Consider the following 12,108-nt stretch of genomic DNA (forward strand, 5'->3'; position numbering starts at 1 on the left):
GAAATAAAATATGAGCCAACAAAATTCACTACTACATTAAAAAGAATAGTAAACTGTGAACAATTTGAGCTTCCCCTAAGAAGCAATCTTGTTTAACATTTTAAAACTAATTAATTTTCTATAAACTAATCATATGTTCATTAAGATATATAAGCAAAACCCTTATAAAATTAAAGACTAACAATTCTTTAAATGCCAGGAAAAAAATGTCATTTGCAAACTAGGATTAAAGGGAATCTATGTAACTTAATAAAGGATGTTCGGGCCTTGTGGTTTGTAACTCAGAAGAGGACGAAGCACAGCTCTCTTCACCCATTGGCTACCTTCTTATCCAACTCTGACCCCTTGCCAATGTCACTCTGACCTCTGCATGCACAGGTCAAAGCTGGATTCCTGAGGAATACTAATTTTAAGTTGGTGTCTCATCTCATCTGTCTTGACCCCTAAGATCAGCTTCCTCAATCTGTTCAACACTCATACAATACATATGGACAGCACAAAATGGACTAACTGGATCTTTAAAATAAAATTGTTAAAATGTATCCTTTTTAAAGACAGATAACACAAACCAGACAAATCACAGTGTAATTGTCCATTCTGAACAGACAGGCCCCAGCTAATGGGTATCCTCTGCCCCTGAGATGCTCACTGAATATCATGAGAAACCATGAAGAGAGAGCGAAACATCAACCTGAAAGGAAATTGTCAATACTACCTAAATTGGGAATTGCTATCCAGATAACTCTTGGACCCATTAGGCTAGGCTCTGTGGGCTACAGTACAGTGTTAATGGCACTACCTTCTTGACAACACAGGTGACAGCAATGAACACATAGACAGAAAGAAAAAAGAAAAATATTTCAATGCAAGGTCACCTGAAAAAAAAAAAACTGGGGAAGGAGGTATTGCACAGGAAAATAAACAGATCTAACAAGACAGAGGCAAAGTTGAACTGATCCCCTTGACATCCAGAGCCAAAGTCAGGGTGCTCCCTCCCTCTACCATCTTCCACACTGTACTGAAGGTCCCAGATATGGATGTGGCTAGCAAAGAGAACCAGCTGTTCCTCCCTCATACCTTATACAAAATGCCACTCTGAAGTCTACATGAGAGAAAAGGTTCCTAACTTCACAATCATGCTTTTAAGGAAACATTTGATGGATAAAACACAGAGACTGTGATCCTGAAGGAAAATGTGTTCAACAGCATGGAAATTAGGAACTTTTGGGCAGAGAGCAGAGAAGGGCAGTATACACAGAGAAGGCAAGCCATGGAAGAATACATAATGGATGGTGGTATTTGAAAGAATCTAATTAGGGATGAGTTGCCATTGAAGAGAAATTTAATTTGGGTTAAGCGGGAATGTAATTATGCAGTGGGCTTAGCCGCATAGTTCCTGAATGCAGTCTATGTTTAACTTATTGTTAGGAAAAGCCGGGTGAGGATGACTACAACAGCCAAGTGTTGGCTAAATTGGCCTCCTGCTCCTCAGAGCATGCAGATCCAGAGCATGTACTGGTACAATTACACAGCCATGTCCTACAGCTTCCAGGACAGGAAACATCAGCCAGACCAAGCATGGCACAACCAGTCCCTAACACTTGCCAGAGCTGTAAAACTGTGTGCTAAGCAGTCTGTTCTCATTTAGATCTGTCACAGTAGATGTCATCTTTTGTGAGGAAGACAATAATGTTCTACTGATCATTTTCTTGTTAGTGACTACCATGCAAAGTAGAACTTGCTAGAATTAGTGTGGAAAGATGAAAGGGGCTTACACTTAAACTATCAATAGTTTTTTTAAAAATGTTTATCAATAATATAAGTGTTGCTTTGGGTTTTTTTTTCTTTTCATAAGAAATACATAGAAATACGAGAAGAAAGGCTGAAGAGATGGCCCAACAGTTAAGAAAGAGTACTTATTGCTCTTCCAGAGGACTCACACTCAGTTTCCAGCACCCATATCAGGCTGCTCACAACCAACTTTTATAGCAGTTTCAGGAGAACTAATACTTTTTCTAGCCTCCACAGACACAGATACATGCACATGTGACTGTACGGCACACATGCACGCACGCACACACACACACACACACACACACACACACACACACACACACACACACACCATCCATAGACCAAAAAACAGCCAAAATAAGTTGTAGAAGAGAAAACATTATAAAGATGTGTCTGGTCATTAACTAACAAGATTATAGCCTACCACCCCTTATTTTGAAATACTTCACACTTTATTTAAAAGTTCTTATTACTTATATCTACTTTTTGATATTCATAATTTATTATCTTATTTTTTCTCAATATAATACTCAACTTTCAGCCTATAGAAAAAATATGGTTCCATTCCTCTTGGAAATTTCCAAGAGCTGCCAGAATTCTACCATGCTGCCAAGGGCTCCTTAGCAAACCACAAACAACACAGTACAGCAAGAACTTTCAGCAGATTGCTAGTCTCTCAGGAGGTACAGCTAAGAGTGTTTTCAAGGTGTCTGATTTCCTACTGTGGGTGGCAGTCACAGGGAGGTTGGTGTTAAAAGCACTTTTAAAACTGTACTTATAAAAGTTTTACATTCATTTCTGTCCAAATACATTTTACATTATATGTTTATATAAATAATATTTAATGAAATTACAAAATTAAAACTAATACTCAGCAAAGGCATAAATCTGTAAGTTTTTTTTTTTTTTAAGCATGCTCTATGACAGGTATACAAATAGTAAAATGAACTCTAGCTGAAGAGAGGCGTATCCTGTGGTTCAACAACTGTAGCCCTGGTGTCCACCTAAACTGTCTGGATGAGTAAACATTAAGTTCTGGGACCTCAATCCCAAGGAAGGAGTTTGCAGACATGCAAAGGAAAGAGTCTAAAACTACCTCACTAATAGCAATAGGTAGAAACATCAGCAAATGTTGACTACAGCTCAACTGACCTACACAAAAGATTCAGATGGCCAAAGCCGGGCAGTGGTGGTGCACGCCTTTAATCCCAGCACTTGGGAGGCAGAGTCAGGTGGATTTCTGAGTTCGAGTCCAGCCTGGCCTACAGAGTGAGTTCCAGGACAGCCAGGGCTATATAGAGAAACCCTGTCTCGAAAAACCAAACAACCAAAAAAAAAAAAAAAAAAAAAATCAGATGGCCTTGTGGATATTTGCACATGGATAAATAAATTTGTAAATTTGTACTGGGTCTCTGCTTTATGAGCTGAGAGGGTCTAAAGTCACACTCAATAAGCAAAACAGCTCATAAGTCTCTGTTTCTTTTCTTTTGGTTTTTTTTTTTTGTTTTTTTGTTTTGTTTTTGTTTTTGTTTTTGTTTTTCGAGACAGGGTTTCTCTGTATAGCCCTGGCTGTCCTGGAACTCACTTTGTAGACCAGGCTGGCCTCAAACTCAGAAATCCGCCTGCCTCTGCCTCCCAAGTGCTGGGATTAAAGGTGTGTGCCACCACTGCCTGGCAAATCTCCGTTTCTAATCCTATTCTCCTCGCAGAAGAAACTAGGTTCCTTGGAGGAATGGCTACCTAAGGAACAGCACAAACTACTCAAGCCTCTCAGCTGCCAGGAAGTGCTAGGGAATAAGCCAGCCCGTCAGTGGTGGGTTCAAAGGGACTGACTGGCAGAGCTTCCAACCGTTAGAGCTGGACGAGCTGGCGTAGCAACGTAAGACAGTGCTGGATGATAACCCCAAACAGAAGCCAAACAGCCAGCAGTCAACACCAACAACGAACAACTGAGTAAATGGAGAGAAGACCAGAATCCAAGAAACTTACACAGCTACTGCACCCGAAATGGGGCAACAAAACGGAACTGTCATCAAGTGTCATCTTCTCATAAAGATACCCAAAGAAATAATATAGAAATATATTTTATATATAGCATATACCATATAATGTTTATAGTATTAGTACATACATATATGTTTATAGTATATATATTTATATATGAATTTAAAAATAACATATATGTATATATGTACATATGTATATATAAATGTGTATATGTGTGTACAAATATACAAACATATTTATATGTATTTATGTATATTTATATGTACATGCATATTATATATTGTCTATTTATATTTATATGTATATATGTATATTTGTGTACATATAAAACATATGTATTTTATTCAATAATTTATTATATATAAATTATGTATGATTAATATACTCCTATGTATATCTAAATGTATTTATTATTTGTAATATATTTATATATAATATTTCACATATATTTGTAATATATGCTTATATAAATACATAAACTATATATTACAGAAAGAGGAAAAGGAGAGGCACATGGCAGTGGAGACACTGAGAGCCAGGTGACTGGCAGTCTCAGTAGTCTCAGTCACGCAGCCAGCAGCACCTTTTCTATGATCGTGACAAGCCTGAGAAAGCATCAAGCCAAGCACCCAAGGAATCACCAAGGTGCACGGAGCACACTGCTCCAAATGAGAGGCAGACAACACAACGAGGGAAACGTTAAGGAAACAAGAGTGGGTTTTAGAGTTTGCCTCATGAATGCAGAAGGCAACCATGGCAGAAGCTGGTGTGAGGTACAAAGCAACTTCTATGCTACCTTGTATTTATAAACTTACTATAAAAACTGGAATATTAAATTATAAAGATGAAATCAACAGGTCATTATAATCCAGAAAGAAAACCAAGAATGTGCATGGTGCTCCTATATAGTAAAGTAAACTATGAACTTAGTGGAAAGAGTGGACTACAGGGCCATTCATTCTAAGATGATTAACAATCTGTGAGGAAAGGTTAGATCTCTGCTCCACTCTGCACTCAAACTGCAGGCAGATTAAAATTCGTGTGTAAAAACAATTCTTTAAATTTATTAAAAGAGATCTTGGAGAATATATATGCTCTTGGACAAGGGAGCAAACTTAAGCTGAAGGGGGAAAAGCAATAACCAAGATAGGATTAGATGATTTTAAACTCTATTAAAACAAAAAAAACCCACAAGTGGCCAAGTAGAAGAAATAGCCCAAAAAATTAATATATAAATGTAAAATGAGAAATTCTGCAAATAAAGTAGACCATCATAAAACAGCACACTGGTGGAGAACAGGGTTGAATAGAAATTTCTCAGACAGGCAAGCACATCAAAGCATGGACATGTGCTCCACAGAACAATCAACCTTACCACTAAACAGGCCATGGTTTTCCTGTCAGATGACTGCAAGTACAAAGAGTTACAGCAATGAACACTGGCAAGACTGTGGAGACTGGGAGCCTCAATGCACTCCAAGTGTAGTTAGCAGGCTTCACAAGTCTAGAGGTCAAAGTTGACAACATCATTAAATGTATGCATCTTTCCTGGTCAAATATCTATAACAGTTACAATTCCCTTGCAGCACTGTGATCTGTGACATTGTAAAGCCATGTGAAACAACACGACTCAAGAGATAATATAGGAGATGATACGGAAGTACAGGGTGGAGATGTGGATACGCATGCATGTCACCTCAAAACACTCTGCACATAGCTCTCGAAGAAACGGCCCTTGCTATCACAGTTAAAGAGCAGAGCTAGGGATGTAGCTCACAGGTCGAGCACCTGTGTAGAGAACACAGGAGTCTAGCTTCAGTCCCTCTTTCTGCTTATTTCACTAAGGAAAATAAAAAGTGACATTTTAAAGTACAACATGAAAATATTCCCATCTCCTCAATCTCACTTTCTTCAAGAGTTCAACATTTAACATAGTTTAGATGTAGCTCAGCTATAGAGCACATGATTAGCATGTGTGAGGCTCCAGGTTTAATCGGTGGCATCAGAAAAACATGTATGTTTGACACGTCTTAAAACAAAATCACAAATTTTGTTCTATGCTACAGATTAGGCCATCTATTTTTTTCTTCTTCCTAGACTGAACTCCACCTCCTTCCTCCCTGCACCTTCTAACAGGGCAGATCATCTGCCTGGGTACAGCCGATCCCCTCTGAAGACCACACAGTCTGACGGCATCCCAGGAGATCTGCTACAGCCAGGGCCACAGACCACACAGTCTGACGGCATCCCAGGAGATCTGCTACAGCCAGGGCCACAGACCACACAGTCTGACGGCATCCCAGGAGATCTGCTACAGCCAGGGCCACAGACCACACAGTCTGACGGCATCCCAGGAGATCTGCTACAGCCAGGGCCACAGACCACACAGTCTGACGGCATCCCAGGAGATCTGCTACAGCCAGGGCAACAGACCACACAGTCTGACGGCATCCCAGGAGATCTGCTACAGCCAGGGCCACAGACCACACAGTCTGACGGCCTCCCAGGAGATCTGCTACAGCCAGGGCCACAGACCACACAGTCTGACGGCCTCCCAGGAGATCTGCTACAGCCAGGGCAACAGACCACACAGTCTGAAGGCCTCCCAGGAGATCTGCTACAGCCAGGGCCACAGATCTCCCAGGCATACAGGAGGCAGGTCCCAGACAGAGACACCCAGGTCAATTAACACCAGAGATAACCAGATGATGAGAAGCAAGTGCAAGAATAAGCAACAGAAGGCAATATACTTAGCATCATCAGAACTCAGTTCTCCCACCACAGCAAGCCCTGGATACACCTAAAAACCAGGATGCTGATCTAAAATCCTATCTCATGAAGATAATAGAGTTCTTTAAGGAGGATATAAATAACTCACTGAACGAAAACAGAAAAACACAGGTAAACAGGTAGAAGACCTTAAAGAGGAAACAAATCCCTTAAAGAAATACAGGAAAACACAGTCAAACAGGTGAAGGAATTGAACAAAGCAGTCCAAGACCTGAAAATTGAAGGAGAAACAATAAAGAAAACACAAATAGAAGCAACCCTGGAAATGGAAAACCTAGGAAAGCGGTCAGAAACTACAGATGCAAGCATCAACCACAGAATACAAGAGATAGAAGAGAAAATCTCAGGTGTAGACGATACCTTAGAAGATACTGACACAATGGTCAAAGAAAATTCAAAACACAAAAAACTCCTAACCACAAAAGGCACTTAAGGAAATGTTCAAAGTCCTTACTCATCAGGGAAATGCAAATCAAAATGACACTGAGATTACACCTCACACCAATCAGAATAGCTAATATCAAAATCTCAGGTGACAGCACATGTTGGAAAGAGATGAACACTCTTCCATTGCTGGTGGGATTGCAAACTAGTTCAACTACTCTGGAAATCAATCCAGAGCCTCCTCAGAAAACTGGAAATAGATCTACCTAAAGAACCACCTATACCACTTTTGGGCATATACCCAAAAGATGCCCCACTATACCACAGGGGCACATGTTCCACTATGTTCAAAGCAGCCCTATCTGTGATAACCAGAAGGTAGAAACAACCCAGTTGTCCCATGACAGAAGAATGAATACAGAAAATGTGGTTCACTTACACAATGGAATACTATTCAGCCATTAAGAATGAGGACATCATGAGTTTTTCAGGCAAATAGATGGAACTAGAAAATATCATCCTGAGTGAGGTAACTCAGACCCAAAAGGACATGCATGGTATGTACTCACTACGTGATATTAAGCCAAAAAAAAAAAAGTGGATATTAGCCACAAAAAAAGTACAGAATACCTAAGATACAATGTACAGAATTCAAGAAGGTTAACAAGCAGAAGGGCCCAAGTGACGATGATTCACTTTTACTTGAGAGGTTGAAGATAACAATCGTGGGAGGCAGAAGGAGGGAGGGGCCTGGGTGGGAGAGGGGAGGGGGAAAGGGAACAGGATCAGGTATGGAGAGGCAAGAGAGAAGCCCTGAAGGCCAGTAGAGTGATGAACAGAAATATGCAACCTGGGGGTGGGGAGAAGAGACCTTCTAGAATGTACCAGAGACCTGGGAGGTGAGAGAATCTCAAGACTTAAAGGGAGGGACCTTAGATGAAATGCCCAACAATGAGGAGAGGGAGCTTGTAGATTCCACCTCCAGTAGAAAGACAGGGTATAAAGTGGAGAGGGATGGAGTTACCATCCCACAGTCAAAAATTCTGACCCGGAGTTATACCTGTCTAAAAGAATTGCAAGGACAAAGATGGGGAAGAAACTGAGGGAAAAGCAGTCCAGTGACTGGCCCAACTTGGGATCCATCTCAAGGAGAGGCTCAAAGACCTCACACTATGACTGATGCTGTGGTGTGCTTACAGACAAGAGCCTAGCATGACTGTCCTCAGAGAGGCTCAATAAACAGCTGACTGAGACAGATGCCGATACTTATACCCAACCACTGGACTGAAGTGGGACCCCTGTGGTTGAATCAGGGAAAGGCTAGAAGAAGATGAGGAGGAAGGGACCCCAGAGGAAGACCAGCAGTCTCAACTAACCTGGACCCCTGAAATCTTTCAAATACTGAGCCATCAACCAGGTAGCACACATGAGCTGGTCCAAGACCACCAACACATATATAGCAGAGGACTGCCTGGTCTGGCCTCAGTAGGAGAAGATGTGCCTAACCTCCTACTGAGGCCCCAGGAAATTGGGAGGTCTTGTGGGGAGGGGAACATCCTCTTGGAGATGGGGGTGGGAGTGAGGGGAATGGGATTAGGAACTGTGGGAGGGCAGACTGGAAGGGGGACAATGACTGGATTAAAAAAATAATAAAAGTAACTAAAAATAAATTTTAAAGGAACGTTTCCGGGATTGGGAAAATGAACCAGAGGGTAAATGTACTTTCTGTGTAAGCATAAAGATCCAATTTTGAATCTGTAGCACTGACATAAGAAAGCTAAACATGTAGATATGTGACTGTGTGTGAGTGTACGTGTGTATGTGTCTGTATGTGCATACAAGCATGTGAGTGAGTGGTGTTGGGGGTGGGGAGACAGGAGGATGAATAAGTCTTGCTTGCTGGCTGCCCAACAGCCTAGCCCCATGCTTGGTGAGAGACCCTACTTCAAAGGGCATAGAGTGACAGACCAGGACACCCACATCTTTCTCTGGCCTCCACACCTACATAAGGGTACACACCCATACATACACATTTGTATAACATACATCACACAGTGTTTTCTCAAATGACTACAATACACATGTCTAAAGTCAGGAGCCTTCCTTCTGTGATCTGATCATCAGTGTCAATCAACATCAACATTGTTGCTATGCAATATAACATTAGTAAAAAGAGCATCATCTGCACCTGTATAGGGTTCTAAGCATCAACTCTAAACACCAGATGCAAACACCACATGGTGACCTGGGAACAGGCAATGTCTTCCATGCCTGTCTCAAACCTTCCAGCACACAGGCTAGAAAACACCAGAAAGCAGGTGTCATAAGTCAGTAACTTTCTGTTCTAAGTGACGTGGCTCCGTGGCAAAGCTCTTTGTGAATTCTGTACCAGCCATCTGTGACTCACAGCTCTCAATTGTAAACCTATGTTTCATTCAGCCTTCAGTTATATGTCATTAGCAATACTTTGCTATCAATTAAGCTAACACCATTTTGGTGAATAGGAAAAATATACTATACAACTACAGTACATTCACACCTAGAAAACTTTTATCTACAATTACCATGTCACCACAGGAAGCTAACTTATTCATCCTGCATAGTACAACAAAACACAAAACTATATAAAAACTAAAAAGAAAAAAATTTCCAAAGGAGTTGACTTCCCAATTAACATCCTGAGGGGGAGAAAATTAAAGTTCAACAGGATTTCACAAAAAACTAATATTAAGTCACAACAAAAACTAATCCCAGGCCACATTTCTAGGAGGGAAAATCTGCTGATAGACAGAGAGGAGGAGGAAGCAGGTTGCACTTGCAGAGGTACACATAAGTATGCTTAAGCTGGAAACGGTGATGTCTACCAGAATGTGATGCTGTAACTGAAGGGGGTGGGGCAGAGAGTCAGATGCCTCAGGTACTTCCTGTGGTCCCTGAGATCACTGTGACACACTGGACACTCTTTTCATTGACAGTATGCTGCCACTTCTTTTGAGGAGTCTTAAAACTTTACAGCATGGCCTAAGTATAGTGGCACTCATAATATTCAAGCGCTTGTGAGCCTGAGGCAGGAAGACTGTGAGCTTGAAGGCTAATCTAGGATACAAGGAGCAAAACCCTGCCTCAAACCAATCAAAACAAGCAAAAGGAAAGCCTACTTCCTAACCCCACTTACTCCTTTTTTCTCTTTTTTATTGAGGATTAAATCCAGTGCTTCACACTCATGAAACATGCACTGTACTGGATTTCAGCCCTAGTTGCTCTCCCTTATTCTGAACAGCTCTGAAAAGCATCCAGGAATCTATACTTAAACAGTGCTGATTGTAAGGATGTCAATATGTGCTAAATTATGCATGGTGTGTGTTGTAAGAAATATGTATTTAAAAGTATGACATTTGGTATTCCAAGGAGTATTATCTTTCTCCACACAACTCTCGTGAGATCAAATCAGACCCTCTCAGCATCTCTGGCTGTTGAAAGGACAGATTGTGTTTCAACTTTCTAATATTGCTGTAACATAATGAAACTGTATATTACAATAACAATAGTTTGTCTTCCTCATTAAAAAGCTGAAATGATAATGATTGAAGTATATAATAAAATTCAAAAATAAATTCTGATATATCCAGTCAAAAAAAAAGAAATATGTATTTATTCCATCCGCCTTTAAATATTACAGTTAATGGATGTGTTTAGTGTGCAGCTGTTGTTGCTAACATTTCCTTATTTATCGTGAGTGAGGGTAAGTGAGTGTGTACGTTGGAAGAGTGAAAGTCCAAGGACAACTTTCACAAGTGGATCTCCTTCCACCATGTAGGTCCCAGGGACTGAACTCAGGTCACCTACATTGGCAGCAAGTTCCTTTACCCATTGAGCAATACCAATACCCACTGTTTAGTTTTAATATAACCTCTTTTTATTATTATTTATTTATTCACTTTACATCCCCTTCTCCCAGTATAAATTCTTAATGATGTGTACAGATTTCCCGATTTTTTTTTTTTTTTTAATTCCTGGTGACTAAAAAAGGAGAGTAAAAATAAATAAATAGAACAGAAAGCAAGAGGTCTGAAGCAAGTATGGCAAAAATGTCACATCTGCTGTTAAAAGAGATTGATGGTGGTGCAGACTGGCATGACAGTATTTGCAGAACACTGGGTGTTCATTTTTAACAATTAAATGCACAATGCTGTTCCAAAAGCAAGACAAAGGCATGAGCACTGCCACCACCTGGAGCAGGAAGCAGTCTGAATGCCCCAGTCACTTCTGTCTAGTTCAGGACTTACTGGGACTGATTTTAGGTTCATCACAGAAAGACAAATGTGGACTGCAACATCACAGTCACTGGGAATAAAACTATAAGAATATAGGGAAAATTGTCCCCTTGGCTTCTCATACCCATGTCGCAAGCCGATCCTGTGGCCAGCGCTGGCATGATGCAGGCTGCAGAGATGTGGCCGCCCTCCACTCTCTTGTCTCAGGTAGCTCCAGACAATTTAATGGACTACAGCCGTGTTTCGCCCAAGAGTTGTCCTAAAAGCCTCCCTAGGAAGAAAAGAAACATTTTTTTAAAAAATAGGTATTTACTTTATTTACATTTCGAATGTCCCCTTTCCTGGTTTCCCCTCCAAAAACCCCCCTATCCCCTCCACCCTACCCCTGCTCACCAACCCACCCACACCCCGCTTCCTGGCCCAGGCATTACCCTACACAGGGACATAGAACCTTCACAGGACCAAGAGCCTCTCCTCCCACTGGTGACCGATTAGGCCATCCTCTGCTTCATATGCAGCTAGAGACAAGAGTCCCACCATGTGTACTCTTTGGTTGGTGATTTAGTCTCAGGGAGCTCTGGGTTACTGGTTACTTCATATTGTTGTTCCTCCTATGGGGCTACAAACCCCTTCAGCTCCTTGGGTCCTTTCTCTAGCTCCTCCATTGGGGACCCTGTGCTCAGTCCATTAGTTGGCTTCGAGGATCCACCTCTGTATTTGTCAGGCACTGGTGGAGCCTCTCAGGAGACAGCTATATCAGGCTTCTGTCAGCAAGCACTTGTTGGCATCCACAAAAGTATCTGGGTTTGGTGAATGTATATGGAATGGATCCACAGGTGGGGCAGTATCTGGATGGTCA

The 12,108-nt window shown here is 41.2% G+C and overlaps 1 protein-coding gene across 13 annotated transcripts in view; it reads right to left on the reverse strand.

Annotated features, from left to right (window-relative positions):
• The window catches only part of Mpp7 (membrane protein, palmitoylated 7 (MAGUK p55 subfamily member 7)), a 278,928-nt gene that overhangs the window by 202,391 nt on the left and 64,429 nt on the right, over positions 1 to 12,108 (reverse strand). For all 13 annotated transcript variants that reach the window (NM_001081287.2, NM_001360860.1, XM_006526327.3 and 10 more), the window contains one exon: positions 11,374 to 11,520. In NM_001081287.2, coding sequence (NP_001074756.2) covers positions 11,374 to 11,410 — 37 coding nt within the window. In that variant the 5' untranslated portion in view covers positions 11,411 to 11,520. The remainder of the gene's footprint in view (positions 1 to 11,373; positions 11,521 to 12,108) is intronic.

The sequence above is a fragment of the Mus musculus genome, chromosome 18 (assembly GCF_000001635.26).
Source record: "Mus musculus strain C57BL/6J chromosome 18, GRCm38.p6 C57BL/6J".
Lineage (NCBI taxonomy): Eukaryota > Metazoa > Chordata > Mammalia > Rodentia > Muridae > Mus > Mus musculus.